Source organism: Cydia fagiglandana, chromosome Z, assembly GCF_963556715.1.
Source record: "Cydia fagiglandana chromosome Z, ilCydFagi1.1, whole genome shotgun sequence".
In the NCBI taxonomy this organism is placed as follows: domain Eukaryota; kingdom Metazoa; phylum Arthropoda; class Insecta; order Lepidoptera; family Tortricidae; genus Cydia; species Cydia fagiglandana.
In genome coordinates, this window is record NC_085959.1 from 33,463,906 (window position 1) to 33,487,169 (window position 23,264).

General features: G+C 36.0%; 1 protein-coding gene across 1 annotated transcript in view; it reads left to right on the forward strand.

The window, feature by feature from the left end:
• LOC134678543 (protein sickie) overlaps positions 1 to 23,264 on the forward strand; it is a 199,335-nt gene that overhangs the window by 52,677 nt on the left and 123,394 nt on the right. Inside the window, exon 2 of the mRNA XM_063537127.1 lies at positions 3,348 to 3,530. Within this exon, the coding sequence (XP_063393197.1) occupies positions 3,348 to 3,530 (183 nt within the window). The remainder of the gene's footprint in view (positions 1 to 3,347; positions 3,531 to 23,264) is intronic.

Sequence of the window (23,264 nt, forward strand, 5' to 3'; positions counted from 1 at the left end):
TAAATATTTTAGTTTTGATTTTTTTTTCTATCTCTGATTTCCTTGTATGGATCCATTAAGAGATAAATATGTATCAGCTCCGTTGTAGCTAAATCCACGGGTGAGCTCAGCTGCACTGGCCTTTACCAATAAAGCTGCACGAGGGTAAATGCCTTTGGCGCTCATTGCTTTGTGCACGAGTGTGTATATTACCTACTCTGTGCAGTCCTTGAGATAAGTGATGAGAACAAATTAGAGATGAGTCTAGGAAACGAAGAAGTCTACCTATAAAAGTTTTTGGCAAAAGCAAGCTTTAATCGCTGACTGTACTTTTCTTACGACAGACAACTAATACACATCGAGGCAATTCTAAAAACCCCTAACACAATTAGTTGCGTTGTTTTATCACAGAGTTCCTATGGCCACCTTCTGTCTTCATCATCAGATCAGCTCGATGGTACCATAATATTGCATTGTCATCCGATTTATACGAATCCGAATTTCAGCTCAATCGGAAACCGAGAAGTGGATCAAATTTAACTTGCAAGATTTGATTACACACAGACAGACAGACAGACAGACAACGGTCAGGTGAAACATATGCATCACAACAACATATTTTTTTCATAACATTTCTCAGATTTGTCTGCCTGTGTGCATTTTTGAACACCGCTATAAATCTAAATTTTGCTAAAAAGTCTTGTGTTATTATAGGTACACACTATGACTCATACTCATACTCATACTCATATATTTTATTGCATTAGTCTTTTTATTTGTAGGATATATTTAGATAATCTAACTAGTTATTACAATAAATATTTACTATACACACTTTTTAGTATTTTTATTTGTAGGATATATTTAGATAATCTAACTTAGTTATTACGATAACTGTCCTAAGATTGGTTAGTTCTCAGTAGCGGATATAACGCATTCTACGTACAGTGAGACGGGGCGATAAACATGTCAGACCACCAGATTTATGACAATTGAAAACTATTCGAGACCTATTTGAATAAACTCGCTTGTGATAGCCGTCCAAACCGTGACGATTGAGATAGAGTGACTAACTATGTATATCTCCTAGGGTGGAAAAAATCTTGTTCCAATGTATCATGTCATGCCATGATTATTCTGTTAAAGTGTTCGATTGATCTGATAATGATCTTTGAATATAAATTTATGATAATGGGTACTTACAGTGTTGATACTTGGTGGTATTTGAATTGATAAGACACCTTGATTTAGGGGAAAATGTAACAATTTAAACAGCATGTATGATGTATGTGTTATAACACAAGAGTTATGTATACGAATAGTGTTAGGTAGCTTATATTAAATGAAGGCAATCATTAAAATACTCACATATTTATTTAATGAAGGTATAATTATTATTAACTATTTGAAGACTGTCACTAAAAAATAAATGGTAGGTACAATATTTTAACCTCCTCAGGGAATTAATTTACAGAAACGTTGAAATTACTTTTCTTGTTTTCTAATATTGTATGTTTCTACGAATTTTCAAGTTGCTCACTGCAAAAGATACTTATTCGTACCGTAGGTACGTATTTTTTAAGTGTCCAAATTATTGAGATAAATTGCTCCTTTTCTCTTATTTCACTAGATTTTGTTACTAAACTCAACATGTGTCATCATTTCATCAATCATCATCCCTATTGTATATTTTCATACCATTCATAACATGTGCATATTCATGTGTCGGCTTATAATTAGCAGCCAGTAATCGAAAAGCCGTTAGGAGCCATCAAAGTGGTATTTCAAATCCATTAAAGTAAGTTAAGATGTGAACCGTATCAGTATCGGTCCTGAGCGCAACGGAGAAGGCCGGTCGGCGACGGAGTGTCGCGCCGCGAGCCCGCCACTTGTCCCCATTCTTCGGCAAATTGACTCGAATATGACTTAATCCTTTTAAGAATTCAATGCTAACATCGCTCATACTTATCACAATGCTTATGAGGTTGAAAAACTTTTACGGTGGATGCTCGTGATTGAAAACAATTAAGATGAAGCACAATTTCCTTTCATGTTTTGAATAATAGTTATTTTCGATCGAGAAATTAAATTGTGTTAAAACGGTGATGAATGTTAAACGAAGTATGACGTCACCGTATTCGTTTCACGGTATATGTCCTAACTTCATCGTCGTCGTAAATTTAAGAGTTGGACTCTTGTCGGTGTAGCTCTCTCTAACTTCATATTGGTACGTAAATCGTTTTTAAATTTCGTTAAGCAGGGTTGGCACATTTACAGTTAAGTATAAGCATATTTAAAGTACCATTTAACCCAAAAAAGTCACAGGAAAGATGAGCTTTTACGATGTTCTGCGTGAGTCAGGGCTCCGGGAATCTGTGTGACATTGAAATAAGAGTGCATCACTCTTTGCTTTGGCGGTCAGTTATCACTCATGCCTGACGGTTCCTGTAAATCGTTTCGTGTTCGAGAAAAAATCGTTAAACATTGTACCTTCAATTTGAACACAATGATAGCCATCAAAATATAAACATGACTCACGAACCTCATAGAAATATGAGTGGACACAGGCATATTCAAAAACTTATTTTTATTACAATTACTTAGTAGTCTAAATAAGATTATTTTAGTCCTCATTACCGGATTGAAATATTTTCTTGGAGGAAAATTCTTGCGGGTAAAGTAGTGGAGGAGGTCAAAATTGTGCAACGCGCAACGCATATTATATGACACTGGCATCTCCGTAAAAGCAAGTTATCTTCGTGAGATGATTCTGAAGGTTACATGAGATGAGATGTCCTTTGTCATACGGAGCCTTATTGAATGCTTAATTTTATTTTAACAGACTTATGCGTTCTTTTCTGTTGAATATTACTTTAATCCGGATTCAAGTGTTCGCTTGTATTTAGGTCCAGAATTTACTATGTACCTAACAAGTATGACTTCGTTGAATTTGTTGTGTTGTATGTGGCCATAGTTTTACCACATTATCATTGAAAGTATAATATAATAGCCATTTTAATTTGTTTTTAACTTAGAGATTATCGTCATATCAGTGCAAATTGAAGTGCAATTCGATTGGATGTGTTACGTAACTTCCTCAAGGTTGTTTTTCTTGCAGTTTATCTTAATGGCAACAATTTTTTAACGTAGAACCCAAAAGATTTAAGGTACATCAAACAGATATATTCGAAGCAAAATAACCAGTTTACACTTGATCTTATTGCTGGAATTAAATAAGTAGATGTTTATTAAAACTATTGAAACGGGACCTCCAGCGATGTAGGCGGCATCTCCGACTACGCTATAGAAGCAGTTTTATATACCTATAAGTAGAAGCATTTTACTAATTTTAGTATGATTGTTTTCAGATCTACACCGACTGGGCGAACCACTACCTGGAGCGGGCGCGGTCGCGGCGCCGCGCGGGCGCCGCCGGCGGCGGGCTGGCGCGCGACTGCGCCGACGGCCTGCTGCTGGCGGACGTGCTGGAGGGCGTCACCGGCCTGAAGGTGCCGCGCGCACACCGCAAGCCGAGGAACCCCCAACAAATGGTAAGTCTTTTGCAGTGGATGCAGCGGATTTGCAGTTTTAGCCGCCCTAGGCCCCAAGCTCTGTAGCCGCCCCTTTCTCCGCACCCATCATATTGACTACGTGCATTTTGAGTTTTTTCTTGGTATCCTCAGTAAATTTTTTGTCACAATTTGCCGCCCCTAATATCTTGCCGCCCTAGGCCGGGCTTACTGAGCCTTAGGGCAATCCGTCACTGGTCTTTTGGCTCTAGAGCTGTGACATAATTGGCTGTTGGCGAGTGATCTATTGTTTCGTTTGGGCTCACGAAAACTGGTTGGAGTCAGTAGTACTGACTTATTACGCACCTTACAAGAGTCATGGACTTTGAAGCTAAGGATTTTCGCTAGCACATCACATGGTTCAATTTTGGAATATGTAATTTGTATGGCGTACCGAACTACATACATATTTCGCTTGTCCGGTTATCAATATTAGCACGAGCGGTTAGACAATAACTTTGCCCCCTTTGTAAAACACATAACTATGTATTACTACTAAGTGCCTTACACTACACGTCGCACGTAGCCAACTTAACAAATATGTCACCTCAAGGGAATAAGTAATTCTTTGCTGGCGCGTTACAATCAGAACATTGTTATAGTAAGACATAATATCATCAATTCATCATCATCATCTTCATAATAGCGTTGTCCCGGCTTTTTGCCACGGCTCATGGGGCATGAGGTCCGCTTTGGCAACTGACAATAGATGGTACGAGTACATATATCATACGTAAGTCGATTGATAGTGTCAACAATATGTCAGTACGAGCGAGATGCATAGAAAGTAAGTTACGTTCACGCTAGCGTTTATGTCAGTGCCAAATTGGTGGTAGCCACACTGATTACGGTCGGCTCAAAACTTTCTATTGTGACTGTTGATGATGGTTGGCATAACTACTTGTGGTTCGTGAAATCAAATGAAATCCTAATTTCTACCCACAAAATCTAATTAACAATAACGTCACGAACGCATGACCTTCATTGTTTTGCGATTGAAAATATTCCTAACTGTAATAAGTACTTAATATAGGCAGGTATACAATAAATATACCTACTCGTAACTCGTAATTACAATGACTCTTAGGCAAAGGAAAATTACTTTAAATTGTTGGCACTTAAGTCCTAGGACGATCATATTATTTTATTGACGTCGTAAAATAATAGTTGCAATGTCGCGCGTATAAATAAAATTCTGAGAATTCATGTTGCAAACAAACGTAGACTGGAGTGCTGGTGTACTTAGATTGTAAGCACAGTTTCATTCATAAACACCAGTAGGACCCTTCATTTTATAATAGTTAGGTACCTATCGGTTGTGTAATAATAATTTTATTAGTTATTTTTAATGATCACTAATTCGCGTAAGTACATTATTTTTTTCATCTCACCAACTAGTAAAAGCTCTCTTGATTGTTCAAAAACTGATAGCAAAGTTGCATTTTATTCACATGTGAGGCATAGTCGTACTCGTATACTTAATCAAATGCAAATTTTGAGTTGTTTTCTCATGTTTGCTGCACGGCTAGCACATGATGGGCGCGACAGTCGACAGGCGAAAAAATGCCGCGACATAGAGCTCTCTCGCGAATCGGTAGCATGATATCCGCGCGACAACCGGCTGTCTCGAGGACAAATGTCAAGTTATCCCGCGTGTACTCATGTGCTCGCCGTGCTGATGGTAGAATTGACTTTTAAATTATGATTTTGAATGATAAATATTTAATAACATTCTTTTGTATTTTATCTTACAGTTCATATTTTCTTCGGTTTGGTGTGGTGAAAAGCACGAGAGGTTAAACAACAATTTTTCCCCCTTGTAAAACAAATAACTATTGTTTCTAGATGGATCAGGGGCCTAACTAAGGTGACAAACCGTTAATTAATACAAAATGTCAATCAAAACTTGGAAATACTCACGTGATTTTTCGTAGGACCTGTCATCCTAATACATTTTTACTTATAATTTGGCTATTACCATCTTGACCCCTAGATTAACCAAAGTTTATCATGAGTTAAATTATTGTTATGTAACATGATACAATCAATCCCGACTTCCCAGTATACGTATATTGAAGAGTAATAAATATAAAAACATACTATTAACGCTCCCATAAGAATACTATTAATCTCATAGACGTCAAAACAAAACACCTTCAAATATCCGGTGCATTGTTTATTATTGAACAGGGGCAAAAATGAAAGCGGCGCACGAGTATTTCGTTCGCCCGAAATAGCTATCGGCTTATAAATCAATGGGGCAGGTACACACGGCGGCCGTACTTACATGGCTGGGTAATGGGTAAAATACGATAGCCCACAAACCCAGTCAGGCCAGAGGCCAGTGTGTAGTGCGCTTCGCGTTATTTGCGGTGAGCCTACTGGAGGACATACTAGTAGATTACCTGATATTGATTTGGAAGTTGATTCTCTAGAGGTTACAGGCCCTATCTAACTAAAAACTAGCTTTAATATATCTCATATCAAGAACAAACGTCATATTTAAATAAGATTTAAGTTTATCCTTTTTATTATCTAAGAGCAAATGATGATTGAAGCTTAAGTAAAAACTGGTGATTGCGCCAATTCTTGTGATAATGTTAAAAAGGAATAGAATAGAAATATACGGACCCACAGATTGGCGGGACCAAACTTGGTGAGAATCGTATAAAGAAAATAATCGCATACCTACAATTATAAAAACTGATCTAGATAAAGTTACTAAGGAATAATGTTAAAATATCTACGTTGTCAATGCGTCATTCTAAAATAACGAATGTTATCTAAGGATGATTAATGCACTAGAAAAACTTTGAATGTGCACGCAGTTACGTAATTTTTTTCACCTTGTAGTTGTAAACGTACCTGTAAGAGGACACCCATGCGACGAGAACTCTAGCTCGACCACATCCGCCAGCCAGTAGGTATAGTATAGGTAGTACATATTCGATATCAGGGCTATAACCGCGAAAATCGAAGTTCGCAAATTGCGGGGATTTTTCTCTGTCACTCTAATTACACCTTCATTGGAGTAAAAGAGAAAGATCCCCGCAATTTGCGAATTTCGGTTTTCGCGGTAGCCACTCTGAACGTTATAGCCTTTGAGCTAATCACAGATAGATTTTACATTAAGTACATTTGTATTTAGGTATGTGTGTCTGAGGCCCTTAGATTTCTCTTGCAATCGCGATAAGATCGTTTAATCTTGATCAGGTTGGAGGGACAAACGTTAGATTAAAATCAACTAAATGATTCATTTACACAAATTTCTATTCTAATCTTTCTTTTCTTTTAAGATTTTATATACCAAATTGGTGTAGAAAATGACCACAATTTTAGCACAGTTCGATTAAGTAGTTCAACCCTATGTACACCGGGTTAAGTTTTATTCTTAAATTTATTTAGCACAGAAGACAAATTTTATGGGTTAGGTTAGGTTATATGTAGGACCCTCATACAAGGGTTGTGATCCAGCCATCCTATTTGTGACATTTGTGTATATTTACGCTTATTTTGTACCGTTTTTACCTATGTATTTATAATACTGATTTACTATTAACTTGCAAATATATTGCACAAAGTCAAAAAGTCTTCGTATACTACTAAGAAAAGAATTCAATAAACTTGAACTGGATATAGTGTTATAAAATTGGTTAATGGTCAACGCGTGAAAGCGTAACCAATGAACAACCTTAGCATTTATAATATCAATAAGAACGGAAAGGCACTTAAGTCTCATGATGTCGGAAACTGTTGATTTCGCACTCGTTCCCATAACCGAGCAGCGCTCGCTGCCCAGTGTAGCGGGCAGGAATGGCCCGTAAACCATGCCCTACGATAACCTGACATATTGTTCAACACGCGACCGCCCAATGGAGGCATAACTGCAGGTAACTCGATACACTGCTGAAAGTTTATTGAATGCGGAAAATGTGCGATTTCGATTTCCCGACTTTAATTGAGGTTTTGTGTTACAAAACGAAGTGTTGAAGCTGGATAAATCTGAAATGCGAATAAATTATGAAATGTTATCGTCATGCGTCGATATTGGAATTTAATTTTGGAATGGAATTTAATATTGCATTAAACGTGTGAATGGTGTAATTACGAGTAAGAGTGCAGACCATTATTTGTTTCATTGCGGTCACAACTTTATAAATAAAAAACTCGCTATTTGTAAGTTTATATTTTGTTTATTTTTATTATCTTCGAAAATATTTCAAGGTATTGTACCTACAAACTTAGTATTGAGGCTCAAGCCCTCACGGGTAGATAACATCTATTCTTATTAATGAACTAATAAGTATGAGCAAGAAAAAAATATAATTAGTTTTTTTTTTTCAAATCTTACTAATAGGTACATTCCACATTGGCAGTGTGAACCAGTGTGCGTACATTTGGATCATAAGTCAAACCATTGTTTGAGCGGGTGCTGATGGAAACGGGTCAGCTTCGAAAGCTAGAGCGGGCACTGCGGAGCGGCGCCCGGTTGTGGTCGCGTTTCCGGCCCTTTCTGATACGTTTTTAGGTTTTTTATGGTAGATGATGCAAGATAGACATGTGTCAACATTTGTAAGAATTTATAAATATGTAAACTAATGAATAATAATTTATTATAATTACAAATCTTTATGTAGCTTCGATCGAATTAAAATGAGAGGCTAAATTACAAACGGTATTGGTTGAAATAAAGTTCCCACGACTTTTCAGTAATAAAACCATTTCCACAAAGTTATTGGTTACGAGTATTTACCTAGGTACATAGAATAAAAATATAAATACCAATAAAATGTAAAAGATTGTAGGTACTTTAAAAGTTTACACTCATTGATCAACTTTAATGGTACAAAAGTAGATAATATATAGACGTGGAGGTACACTTCCACCATTTACTGGTAATTTTCATTTAATATGTCTTCACATAATTAATTAGTTCCTATCAGTGCCCGTACCACGAATCACTGACAATGTCAACACTGACGTACAGGTACCCTAAAGTCTACGTAATTTACGTTCTATACATCTCGCTCGCACTAATATGCCAATACGAGCGAGATGCATAGAAAGTAAGTTACGTTCCCGCTAGCGTTTTTGTTAGTACCAAACTGGTGGTAGATGTAGGTAGGTACTAGTATGATAAGACAGACAGTTGCAATAATTTCTCAGAACAGACAGTCACACTTCATAATTAAACAAAAGCTGTTGTGCTCGAAGACTGGCCCATGTGTTGTTATTAAGAATATTGAGCATCGTGCCGTGTCTAGCGTATTGTTCGGCCTCTAGACTTAAGGGGCTACCCGAGGTTTTCATCGATTTTTGACAAGTTTTGAATCGTATCTCCTTTATTTGCACTACAGATAGAATTATAAAACAAACGGTTATAGGTTCTTCAATCTTTTATCTCCGGTTTTGTCCACCGGATTTTGAAAAAAATGAATACTTATTTTTTTATGAGTTTTTTAAAAATTGTCTAAAATAAACACTTTTTTCGTATCTAGTTTGCAGTAAAGGATCTTACATGTACGAAATCTACATATTTGGATTCGTCTTTGAAGTCTCGAAAATCGTGTCCAAGGCTTTAATTTTAAACTAATTAACACAAAAGTTATGGCCAGAAAACCAGTTTTTTAGCCTAAAATTGTTCAACTTTGATGCCAAATATCTCGAAGACAATGAACTTTAAAGTAAATATGGGATACTATATTGCTTAAAGCCGTTGCTGTTATTATGATACGCTACAAAAAACATTAGAAAACTAAGGGATTCAGATCGAAGGTCATTGGCGTGGGGGAGCCCCTTAACGTAGACAGTGGACTCGCCCGGTGTCCAGGGACTGCGCTCTAGTTGCTACCGACTACATTAATTAAAATCTACATATTGTGCTTACCTATAGAACATTGTGTTGAATGAATACAACATGTACACTTTTTAAAATGCTAGTAACACAGTTTAACAAGTTGACATAATTAGATACGAGTAGCGCACCGTCTCGATGGCCGTGATGTTCAATCAGACGAACCCAAACTATAAACTTTTTAAAATTAATATGTTTCGTTGCGTAACAATGTATGGACATATTTCTGTATATGTTTTTGTGGTATTTTAAAAGCCAAAACAAAATCCTTTTAGTAGTTAATTAGGTACTTAAGTACCGGCCTCCCAGCGTGCCCTTTCATCGCCTCGAAGGAATCCAGCAAAAAACATAATAGTTGAAATAGTTTAAGATGTTTTTTGCGAAGCTCGCGTGATAGATCGTTAGCCAACAACTGGGAACTGACAAATCAGCTGCGTACTTTTATAAACACATAACCTCCTCAAACACCCTCCTGAAATATGGACTTTATATATTCACTGTGCACGTTTGCTTTTGCAACAATACAAATATAAGCGTTACGAGGTTTTCAAAGTTAACTATCATAACAAACGAATTGTTTGCTCGTCTGAGGCTTGTGATTTATTACCGATGTTATGTGCGAGAATTCAATTTTATTAGTGGTTACAGGAATCAAATAGCTTTTTCGATCATTTTAAGTCAAGATAAATTTAATTAAGGTTCTTAATTATTATAAAAAATATTAGGGTTATAATATTATGTCAGTAAAGTTTATATCTGATACAAAATCAGCTTCAATTAAAATAGGATTAATTTAATCCGTCGTTGATTATTTATCTTTCAAAGTGGATAATTCTGTAATAATTGCGGATAAAATAAGCATATCCAATTCGTCCGTTTTTAATTTGGAAAACTCAAACACGGGTTTTGATTACTTCTCGTCTAGCAGAATTATAGGCCTGACTCGTATTGGTAGTCCGCATTACTCAATTTTATACGTGCCTACTATACTAGGTACTACTACTTAATTCATCCCACTACTTAATATCAATGAAAAAAAAAATAAGGAGACTTCTACGGGCCGATTCGACTTTTAGTTTTAGATACTGATCTGTAGTATCAAAAGTGTCATTTCTTTAACCAAACACGTTACTTTTGAGACTGAAAGATTATTATCGTATCGGAATCAGATCGCATAACTAAAACTGGAATTGTGTCAACTTTCGTCAAGCGTATAGTTTTGTGCAGGCTAAACAGTAATAACTCTTCAATATAAGAATGATGGACAGGACAGGATCGTATGTCGGCGCTGGCCCTGACCTTTGCGCTGATTAACATCTCATCTGATCGGAGAATGACGCTGCACAAGTCTAACAGCGAACTGCTGGAACTGTAGCCAAAAGGACTAAGCGTACTTTATTAGTATCAGACGGATCATGAATATGATTCTGATGGCGCTTTCTGCTGGCATGTCTAGAAGTTAATCAGATAATATTGTGGTAGGTATGGATTGGTTATTCTAAAATTCCAACGACTTTTGGGAACATTTTATTAAGATACACTAGCAATATTGCTAAAGTTTCAATATTAGTAAGGTCAGAGGTTAACAAGTAGCTGCTGCCTCCGCGAGTCGTGTCTGATTGCGGCCCTCCACGTCTTCGGGCCGGCTCATTCGCGCGCCAGCCTCGCTGTGTGGCGGCGGCCTCGTCGAGCCTTACACCCAACTCGTTTTACGAACTCGACGTAATTGACAGTTACGATTATATCTCGCGATTTTAGTGAGTGGTGTTAATTCGTGAGATACGTTTATATGAAGTAATCGTGCAACAGTGTTTCGGTTATCTTTTAAATACTGGTGGACTTTGATTTGAAGAATTTAAACAGCAGTAATAGAGGTTTGGTTTATTTTGTATATTTAATTAGGAGAAGCAGAGAAAAAAGCTGTTAATTTAAAACGGTATCTACCATCTAGTGTAATGAATAGCGGACGCTGTATAAAAGCAGTTAGGTATCTTAATAGGTATGAGTAGGTAAGTCCGTTGATTTTCTAAATCGTTTGTTTTTGGGTTAAATTATATCACCATTTTTTGTCTCCTTTTGGATTTCACGGGCCTATAAATCCCGGTCTTTTGATAGGCTTGCGTGGGGATATAGATCCAACACGTAGAGGCCCCTTGAAGAGCTTTAATGTCATATCACCACTATTATTATAAATATGGTTTTAAAATTTATACCAATTATTGAAGGAGTTATGATTTAGCAATATTAATCCACAATTATTAATCCGTAATAAATAATGATTAAGTACAATTACAAATCCCATTATTTATGTATGTTATTATTATAAGTACCTAAATGCGACAACAACAATTTATGTGTGAATTTTTTTATGGCTAATCCTACAGGATCGATCGTGAAAGCAAAGGCACCACCTGGGGACAAACATAAGCTGAAATGATAAACCAACCGCAAGCAAGGCTAATAATATTAACCCATTTAATAAAACATAATACAAAAACAAGCCAAACATAAAATTAAAATTACTGTAGCTATGTAATTACTGACTTTTTCTGAGTGATGTAATTGATAGGTATATCAGAAGAATCACATTGTTATAATCTACTTGTGACCACCTAGAGATCAAGGAGGTACTTACTCGTATGAAATTGCCATGGCCAATTGGCCACTCGCCGCAGACAACCAATGATTTAATTCGGGGTTGTAGATGACTTCAGTTAGGACGGTTCAGGTGCCATGCGACGAAACTAAATTGATTAATTTTCTACTTAATTTCCACTGAAAGCATCACGTATTTCAATATGTTTTACATTTTTGTAATATGTTATAAAGCAAGTAGGTACTTCCTTAATTTTAGTTAAAAAAAATGTATATACATATTAAACGTTCAACCTTTTAATATTAAACTTAAACATAGTTCCAGGCACATAAGAGGATGTATGTAGGTATTGAAAATTAGCCAAAAGTGTATTATTTGTTTAAAAACTACAACCAAGGACAATAAAATAAATCAAACGGGTACATTACAATTATACGAACTAGATAACCAATAATCAAAAAGCAAAAAATATATCATAATCGCTAATGCAACTCGACCGCGAACGAGAAATAATACCCAATATATTATCTAAATTTCTTTTAGTTTACAGAAAACTGTTATTATGTTAATTACTTAGGAAAAAGATCTATTTCAATCTTAATAAATATGAAGTGAAATAACAAAATAATATGTAGGTTGTACCTATTTGTAATACTAGTATATATCTTCTAAAACAATTGGCTTATTAAACATAAGTTTGAGCTCTCTTTATAGTTAAGTTATATCATTAATTCATTATCAACCACAATTAAATTCTTAATCATAATTTTCTCACCAAACAATACCTACTATCATATTTTGTTGAGCATCAGTGATAAATCACTGTGAGATGGTGCAGCTGTAATAATGATACGTCGAATAATTACTTTACGTTATGTTTCTTCCCTTCCAGATGCACTGGCATTATTTTTATTTTATTCATTACTTATTAATTTAGGTACATCAAGTGTACCTATGAAACTATAGTTAGGTATTTAAATGAAACTTGCATCCGACATTTTAATGTAATGTAAAAATAATCTTAAGGTGGCCACTGACGAGCCTTCCAACAGTCCAAATAGCGTGGCTGCAATCCAAAATCGGTCCATGAATGTCAAAAACGTACAATGTTTAATATTAGGATGCCGTCCATTTGGATGAATCCATTGTAACGGCATCCATTTGGAAGGCTCGTCAGTGGCCTACTTTAAAGTATAGTGCGTTTGGTCGATCCTGGATGGAATCAGAAATAACAGCTCTAGCATATAATATCAGTACGACTATATGAGATTTCCAGTGTCAAAAGTACCTAGGATTTACTCGGATTAAACTAACCAGATGAGAGTAAGATTGTATGTTTGAAGAAGGTACTGTTTTGCAATAGCCGATTATGTTTCACACGACGTTTATCACGTGCACGGCTTATCATTCGTCAGACGTTAAACCAGTATTTATAAAATATGCAATCTTGCTGCAGGCACACCCTTGTGGAGAAATCCGTCCTTGCAGTAGGACCAATGGCGCAGATTTCGAATGGGTTTTCCTGGACATTCTCATGCTTTTCAAAAATAGCACACCAGTTCGGATTGTTAGATATTGCCACGTATTCAGCTTAAATTTTTGTACCTTCAATCGATTTCCGGAGCGGGTGGAGCGAACCTATAATTAATTCACGATTATATTAAAAGAGCTGTATCAATCCCTTTCATACTAATACAACAGATTAAAACACGTAAAATCCAGACGGCAAGTGGGACGCGACGCGTGTCGGCCGTTTACGTTTTTTGTCGCGCCCTGCTAGAGCAACCGGGTCACCGTTCGGAAACCGGCACCCGTCTATATGTAAATACGTCTCATAATAATCATAATACGATATGATAAGTATCACTTGCCTATTCTTGATGTCACTGCGATGATTGGAATCGTTATCTGCTGTTGTTTGTATAGGTAAGTTGTAAGTAAAGAAGTAGGTACTTAATATGTATTCAAGCTGTATCACTCTGTGAATACCAACAAATGATCTTTTGTATAAATACGACTAGCATTGCTAATAGCAGTAAGTAACAATAATTAATGCTAAAAAAATCGACAATTCTGGATTGTATCCTTGTTTTGGTCTAATTTGAGTCTAGCCACAAAACCGGAGCATGAGTCAGAAACTTTAGTCGATCGGTTGGTTACTCAACTTACTGTTAAGTCTCATTGTTAGCAATGTTTTTGCCGGTTGCAATTATTATTAGAGACCTACAGTCAATGATTCCTCGAATCATTGGTGTAACACCGAAGTATACCTACATTCTCGTAGGCGCTACAAAATCATCTCGTACAATACCTACCTATTCAAGGAACGTGCAAATTTAGATCCAACGACCGGTATTAACATAAACACGTTAATAAAATGCCTACAGTCTGACCATACCTATTGTTAATTGACTGAAGGATAGATTTGGTTTGTTAATGGAAATAGTGGTGGTTTCCCTCTACTTGCAGTTAATTCCTTTAAACTGGTGGTGAGATCACATGTGGCGAAGTCACGTAGCAGGCGCAATTGTCACGTCCGCTAGAAATCTTATTTCGCCCACACAAATCACAATAGCGCCAGTATATAGGCCACGTTTACCTCTTTCAGGAAATATTTATCAACACAGCTATTTATAGACGTGACATACCTATATCTTAATTATAAAAACAATCAAATCATAAAATATAATAAAAGCAGGGTGTTTAATCAAAATCTGGTAGTTAGTGAAATAAATTCGTAATTTGTAGGGCATAGCAAAATTTCTTCATAGGAACTTAACCTTTCTTTTTTAATGATCTGTAGGTATCTGTAGGTGTCCTGCTTTGTGATGCACTGAATGGACCATTTTAGTAGGACGGAAAAGCACCAATACCAATACGGTCTAGATTGATCGTCCATTGTTAAGAATTTGGGTCTACTGTTATGCCGAATTTATTCAATAACATCCTGTAGACCGGCGTGTTCATTGTAGTGACGTCTATTCCTATTGGTAATCCTAATACATGCGAGTCAGCATGCTACCATCTACCATGGCAAGGCCTTAAGCGGGATGTGTAGGTATATTTAAAATGGATATCATAGTAATCTCGACTTGTGTCTATTCTCATATCCCCTCTCTACATTGTTTGCTGACTGTACATTAATTGTTAATATTAAACATGTAAAAATATGCCTTTCTTTCGTTAACACACTGTTATCAGTTATCAGTCATATATGCCGTTTCGATTATTAGAATTAAAAGAAGTTACTTGTTAAGAACGAAAGCCCTTATAACAGGTGAATCTGACTCTATCTACTCTACAATAAAAAATAACACTAATAAATCGCAAAGTATCCTTAGGAGGATGGCATGCCCACGCGCAGTGCTCAAAACCAAACAAAACGTGCATTGCGTACGAAGTACTAAAGCTTAACATGTGTTTGGTATTAGCGATTTAGTTAGCATGAAAATGCGTCTGCAAGCATGTGTGCGGCCTGAACTTGTCGATTTGAAGGTCAATCTGGTGAGCCGATTTGATAGATAGGTATTGGCAGCTTGCGTCACACAATGAGCACAAAATATACAGTATGTGTCTGACCATGGGGCTTGATTTTACTCGCTAAACTGAGCTACTTTTACTGTGGGACCAACCCTAAAATCGGGGAAATTTTTTTGGCTTATCCATAGAAAACGTCGACATCTGATCAGACAAAATGTATGAAAACGTAAAAATTTTTTTCGGGATTTCGGGGTTGGTGCCATAGTAAAAGTAGCTCAGTTTAGTGAGTAGAATCGAGCCCTGGATTTAAAGCCCGACGGTCAGTAACACCCTGTAAATTCATGGGGTTTAGTCGCAAGATAATCAATACATCTCATTAAATTCACAATCATAAGGGAGGCATACGCATACGTATTTATACGTACTTATTGAAGATGTTAACAAGCCCAAGACATGTAAATGTTTTGCTATGTTTAATTCAAAGCCTTTGCTATAGTTAAGGCAGAATTTAGCTTCCTGTTTTTCATCAAACCGACACCGTCGCTAACAGACAGTAGACCTAAAGATAACATAAACTAACGGATTAGATAATATCACCATATTATGGTAAGCGTCCTAGTGCTAATGCTAATAAAATAAATGGTGCCCAATAGATGACACCTTGCAGTGACCTCTATTAACAATGTCTTGAGTTTAAAGACTAACGGCTCGATTCGGAAAATGAATTAGATTTCTACTAGACTTCAACAAGTTACGATATGGATAATTTAAAGATATTTGTAAGATAGATATGTCAAATTTGACGTTTCCGCAATTCTGGAGGTCCTCTTGAACGATTTCGACAAGTTATGACTTAGATATCCATGTCACATCTAGTCGATATCTAATGTAGATCTAGTTGATCTCTAAATCGTCTCTAGATCTTGTGATTATCTCGAAATCCGATCCGAATAGGCCTGTAATACTGTGATTTGCACTCGGACCTAGTCAAAATACCGAGATTATCGTAACTCGTATAGATACTAAATTAAAGAATCAATGCCTATTTTTGACCTAACGCTAATATCAAGTATTATACAAATACCTATAGTATTAAAAACAATAACTGACGTCATGATCTGCTAGGTCCGTTATAGAGTCGATAAAGCAATTTGGCGTTCCAGGGAGTACGTAGTTTTTTTTTGTTGTTAAGTATCAATTTAATTAATAATTTTAATGAACTACCCTAACTACATTTATGACAGCATCTTTGTAGTACACTATCTGAAATGTTCTCTACGATGGACCTTCCTCTTATTTAATATACTTAGATTATAATTAGCTACCTAATTATTATAAATTAGATTTTTTTTATTTAGTTATTTATTATACTAGAAGTTACAACTTTTTTGTTACATACAATGCTCCACAAAACGACTGTGGAGTCTCAGTATACTACTATACATAATTAAATTTAAAAATTTGAATAGGTTTACATTTGTAGTTGAAATAGGTAGGTATATCATGAATACACTATACTCTAAAGGATTACACATCCCCTATAGAGTATTTAGGATTTGATACCTTTTTAGTTATACTGATTTTAAATCTTTTTATTTTGGGCTCTTTTACTATATCCGTGGGCAAAGTGTTCAGTAAATTATCTTGGTTCTAGGCATAACTAACTAGCAACTGTCGATACCTACTTGTACTTGCCTTCATGTATTTTTATGAGTGGATTTATATTTTAACTTGTCATGTACTGACCTGCAGCTTACCGGTAGATTTTTCTATAATATTTATTGGATATCAGACATGATATCAAACCTCTGTATAGTAATCTAGGATTTTACAGGGAGTACATGTATATCACCATGAAATCCCTAGAACGTACCTGAGTTAGCACACGTATGATCATCATAAAATAATAGACAAGGGTAGGTCCATGTAAGTATATTAAAGTGTGTAAATAGGTTCGTTGATTGATCGGACTCTTGGACCGAAGTGAGCATTCCTTTACTTCTATACAATGAGCACTCTGATGCGAAGGAATCCACGTAATGAACTGGTTAATTATTTATAGTCTAGGCTTGTATACGATAGATAGATACTCAGTTCTGGGTTTCGAGTATAGTACATATGTGTTTAACAAGAAAAGTTGATATAAATTATTAAAGTAGTACTTACCAACAACAATCACAAGTTTAACTAGTACTAATAAATTACATATAAGTATACGAGTAGAGCGTAATTTTTATTAGTGTTCCGTACAAAACTTTGTTCACGGAACGCTTATGGGATCACTTCGTTAGTCTATAGAACGTGTAGTATTTTTACTATTTTATGACTAACTCGCATATTACGAAAAAATCTGCTGTTTTATCATAAGTTTCGGCCAACCATACGTCGATGCAATATGGTACTGGTACCTACATTTATTCTTTCCGTTTTCTAGAATGGGTATATACTAATCATGATAAAACTTTTGAACGCCAATATTAATATTTTCGATCATCTGCTATTTTACCGAGATTTAATGTTTAAAGTTTGGCCTGACTTATGGCCTGCATTTAAGTTAAATTAAGGATATTAAGCACCCAGTTTAGTTTGATACTGCAAAACGCTAAATAATTTCCTACTAACTGCGACCATTTTACCCGTGTTTGAATTCAATTAGCAACAAGCCATGTCAAGGGGCACTAAATTGCGCGGCATGCCAACAAGGAGCCTGGACCTTATAGAACCAAACCGCACGGCTTGCCAGGTCATTGTTTCGGCTTCCGGCGCGGTGCTCCAACTGTTGCACCTTTGTTCAAAGCTAAATACCGGCCTGCCCGTTACGTATCCAGAGTAGGTACTTAGGTACAATATTCAAGTTCAATATTTAACTATATAGAACTGATAAATTGATTAGTTATCATCTTATTCTCCTTAGTATTCTATTAAATTTTTCATTGCATTGACATTGCATTGATATAACCTATTGTAGCGCAGACTCGATTTGTTTACTCACCCATGTACTTAATTAAAAGTAAACATAATTAAATAGACTAGAGAAATACAATAATCGTAAAATAATTCGTTCGAATAGATTGGGTGAATCAAATATGCACTAATAAATGTTAAGAAAGCACATATTTAGCTTATAGAGCAAAGTGTGGGTAAGTCATTGTTATTGAAGAGCCGTGAAATGTGAAATGTTCCCGCTCTGGCTACACTGAAGCATTCTCACGCCACCGCTCCACTCGGATCTTACAATGTTGATGTGTTTACACAAAAGAAAACAAGTCAGAATTTTTGTGATTTGTTCCGGGCGGCTCAAATCCACCGCGTCGGTCGAAATGTAAAGTGGGCTAATTTGTACCGACAGATTTATGAGTCTGTACGCTCTTTAGGTACAGTGTATGTGGTTAAGTGTGGGGCCACGCAACGGCGGGGAAAGTCGTAATCGGCCGAGACCTACCTCTTCGCTGACTTAACGACCGATAATGGAATATTTCATAACTTTTGAATCCCTTCATTAGGTAGCTGTTGGGACGAAATATGGTCAAGGTCGGGGCGGGATGCGTGTCCATATAAATAAACAAAAACTATTCTTTTTGTAATTAAAATACTATCAAATGCAATTAATTAACTAAATAATAAACCCAAAGCAGCAACTAGGAACTGCAAATCTTTGCACGATTTCATTTCATCATTAAAATCAATGTCAAGGTCTCGTCTAAACCTTTTATAATAATATAAAGGATTTCTTTAGGAGTAATAGTAAGTTTAAAACTTATCTTTAATGCAGTTATGACAATATGTTCAGTTTTAGCTTTCATTGGATATAATGTCAAAGTTTGTTGGATAGTACATTTATTTTAAGTGTAACTAATCGATTAATTACTTATCATTTAACTTTGGTTCACCGGTGCGTTTAAAACGCTTAATGTAAGTAGGTACTTGTTACCTCTACTGTAACATTTCAAATATCTCATAGTGATAAGAGATACTTATTCTAATAATTTATGTACTTGTTTTACCTTCGTTTCATATACTTCATTTCATTTCATTTCATATATTCATGCTAAATAACATAAGTGTACAAAATATACAAGTCATATTATTTAACCCGGGTGGGGCATTGCAGAAAACTTATTATCTAGAACTTAAAAACTAAATTATCCTAATTACAATAATAAATAATAAATAACAATAAATAAACTATGTGTTTATATGTATTTTTTATTGTTTTGTAAGTGTTTTTATATTTTACTTTTATATTCATATTATAAATGACCTAGCCTAAGAAGAAAGATAAATAAAGATAATAAACTAAAATAACAATAAAAAATACTTTAGACAAATTAAGCCGTAATTCAATAGAATTACGGCAGTAAAGGTTGCATTCTAGTATATACTTTAGTAAGTAATTACTAAATTGTTTGTTATAATAATCCGGCATGTTGTACAGTCGCCATCAGATATATCGGAGCGGCCAAGGTGCTCACAAAGATCTGAACACACCTCTATTGTTAGGGCGTTAGAGTGCGAGGTAAGATATTGTGAACACCTTGGCCGCTCCGATATATCTGATGGCGACTGGCGACTGTACGAGTGCTGTCCAGTGTCCGCTAAGTAAGTATGCCGGGTGTAGTCTGGGCCCAGAGAGCAACGAATGTTATTAATGTAGTTGCTTACTTTCTCCTGGCTAACGGGCCATATTACTCGTATGAATTAGGGAATCTATAGGAATGCTACCTTAAGCGGTAAGTATTAGCACTGATGATTCAAATTCGACAAATTCCTAATTTTTACTTGGTATTAAATATGTGCAAACCGCACAATGCACAGTGGGAGAGGAAAATTGAGGACCTTATTACCATTAATAAGTAAAAAAAAATCTAAATGTGATTTTTTGTGAGCCTTAGTATTATATAAGTATTTTAAATACAATTCGTTCAAAATAACCAATACCTAATAAATTACCTCATTAGGTATATACCCAATGAGGTGTGTAGGTACATTTATGTAATTCTTAAAATAGGTGTTCTTAAAATGCTATTAAGTATACTTTATTTAAATTTAAAATTAAATACGTACTCACTTTTAGACGTTGCTGTACTAAAATACCATTTTCTACTGTTACCTTCATACTTGCTATCAAATTGTCTGCACTTAGTTGTCGCGTTATTGTTACCTCTGAACGCTTCAAGATGTATTAAAGGACGACCTTTCATCTGAAAATGTATTATCAAGGTACAATACCTCAAAATAACACATTGTCCACAAAAATCACAGCATACGCCAAAGCAACAGTACATATAGAAAAAAAACAACTTTATCAGAACATGCCATGGAAAAATACGCGGCAATTCACAATATCCTCCGTCCGTCCGATAAAGATTTTTCATCGATAAAGTTTATGCAGTTTTTTCTTGTTATGTCTGGTATTATTTAATTATATATGTATATTTAACTCATCATATTTATGATATAATATTTATTAAGGTAACAATTCAATTCTCGAGCGTTGATTTGATCGGACACATCAAGTCGGAAACGTAAATTAAGCTACATTTAAGCACCCTTGACGCATTCCTAGTATTACTGCTTTTCGTCTCTTCTACAACCGCCACTCATTTTAACTGTCATATTAACTGTAATTTTAGTTTTATTATATAATATTGTAGTCATAATGTGTTCTCTTATAATTTAGACGTAATAGTCCATGGCCCCGACGGAAGACCAGCGCTAGCCTTTAGGCTAGCACCTGCTGAGTCGGGACCATTTCGTGACCATGGTAGTATTACCTGTTGTTTTATCTATAAGTTTTGTCACGAATAAAACATTCTATTCTATTCTATTCTAAAATAAGTATGTACTTGAAGAATAGCTTATTAATATTAATGCAATTATTTTATTGACATATTTCACCCACTACCCTACCCGTTCTATTCTGTCTACTATATCATGTGCGTGACCGGTGCCACTGACAATCCATCCCCTTGTTATCGCAATCTAAATGTCCGTAACAAGTCATAAAACGTTTACAAAAATATACTTTGTATAAAATAAATTCTCAGTAGGTGTAAAGAAGGGTGATGAGTATAAAGTACCAATATTAGTCTCTTTTCTTTATAAAGCTCGTTTAATAATTATAGCAAAAAATATACCTACTACATTTGAAAATTTTGGGTTTACAGGTATATATGTTATTCGCGTATTCCTTTCGAAGTTTCGCTGCGCGTTGCAGTTGTAGGACAAGGCCTCGACACACATCGGGCCGTGCGCCATGACCTAAGCCCTAATAACGGGTCGGACCTGACTCGTGTGTGCGCGCCTTAAGTCCTACGGATAAGGATCGTATGAATTAATTACACTTATCCGTCCCTATGTTAACTCGGGTCGAATCCCAGAGAGTGGTATGTCGATGCAAATTGCATAGCTCGTGCCGATATTAGCATTCAAGCGAACATAATTTTTATTGTTTTTATGTTACGCGTCGGCTAAACACCTACCTACACTAAATGGGCTAAGATATTATCAAGGAAAGGTCAACTTCACCTGAAATTTAATATTTCATGCGTTCATTTTAACATGAGAAGGAACGAATCGTCTGGTCGTAAAACTTCTCAAATTCGGCTGCTTTGTGAAGGGCAAGGTTGTTTTCTTTTTATGATGATATTGCAAAAAAATGCCATCTCCCTCGAGAATCTGATATGTTTATTTTAGTGCTAGGTATGTACCAAACTTGGTTAAATTCGGTGTCTGACCAGACGGTCACGCCTGCGCTGTAGCAGACGCCACAAGCGGTTTTTTATTTTTTTATTCAATGTTTTGTTATGGATGGTCCTATTAGAGTTTTCTGATGTGTCCAGAAACTCGGTCTCTGGTTTGCGCAAGGCCTGTTGCGACAGGGCTTGCGCGGTCGACGAGCCTTATAGGAGCGACTCCTGATACCAGTAGCATAAGGGCACAGGTTCTACTACCGACTCTCTCGCAGCCACGCAACCTCGTTTTTGGCTAGCAATCAAGCTCGTGGGTTCGTTAAGTTCCTTTATGAAATGAAAAAGGTGCACCAACTTTTCATAGTAATGGCATGGTGACTGATTATTAAGCTGTGACCAGATCTAAAGATGTCGTTTCTTTGAGTCATTTTTCCTCTTTTAACGAGCCTCTATCATCCTCTATGTAACCAGGCAAATATTGGCTGATATAATTATTAATGGCAGAGCCAAGCAATAATGACTGATAATCGGCATACAAAGTTTCGTGCCTTAAGGTAGAAGTACTAGTGCTCGACGCTGCACTAGTATTCAACATGGGCATTTTATGTCAAAATGACAAGGATTAAATTTGAATACAGAAAAATCTTCTCCGTTCAAATTTAACCTATATTACTTTGACATAAAGTGCCCGTGTCGAATACTAGTGCAGCGTCGAGCACTAGTACTTCTACCTTACATTGTTGTTAGTAGCGATATTAAATAATAAGGAGGGTACAGAAATTAAAGTGCAACGCTATCTCCTACAAAGTCTCTGAGACTGTTAAAATGGATACCACTTTAAATCGTACGCCCGTGGTAGATAAAAGGACAACAGAATTATCGTATGTATCTCAGTGGGTACCTACTAGCTTACCTTATTCTTAATGACCGCTTTACGCAATGGAGGATTTCACAACACAACGCCACTTTCAGTTAACCTTTATTTCATGCCATAAACTACTTGAACCAACCAACACCAAGTGGTACCTGGTACATACCTATGTAGGTACTACCAAGTACTACTACAATACCTATATACCAAGTAGAAAAGAGTT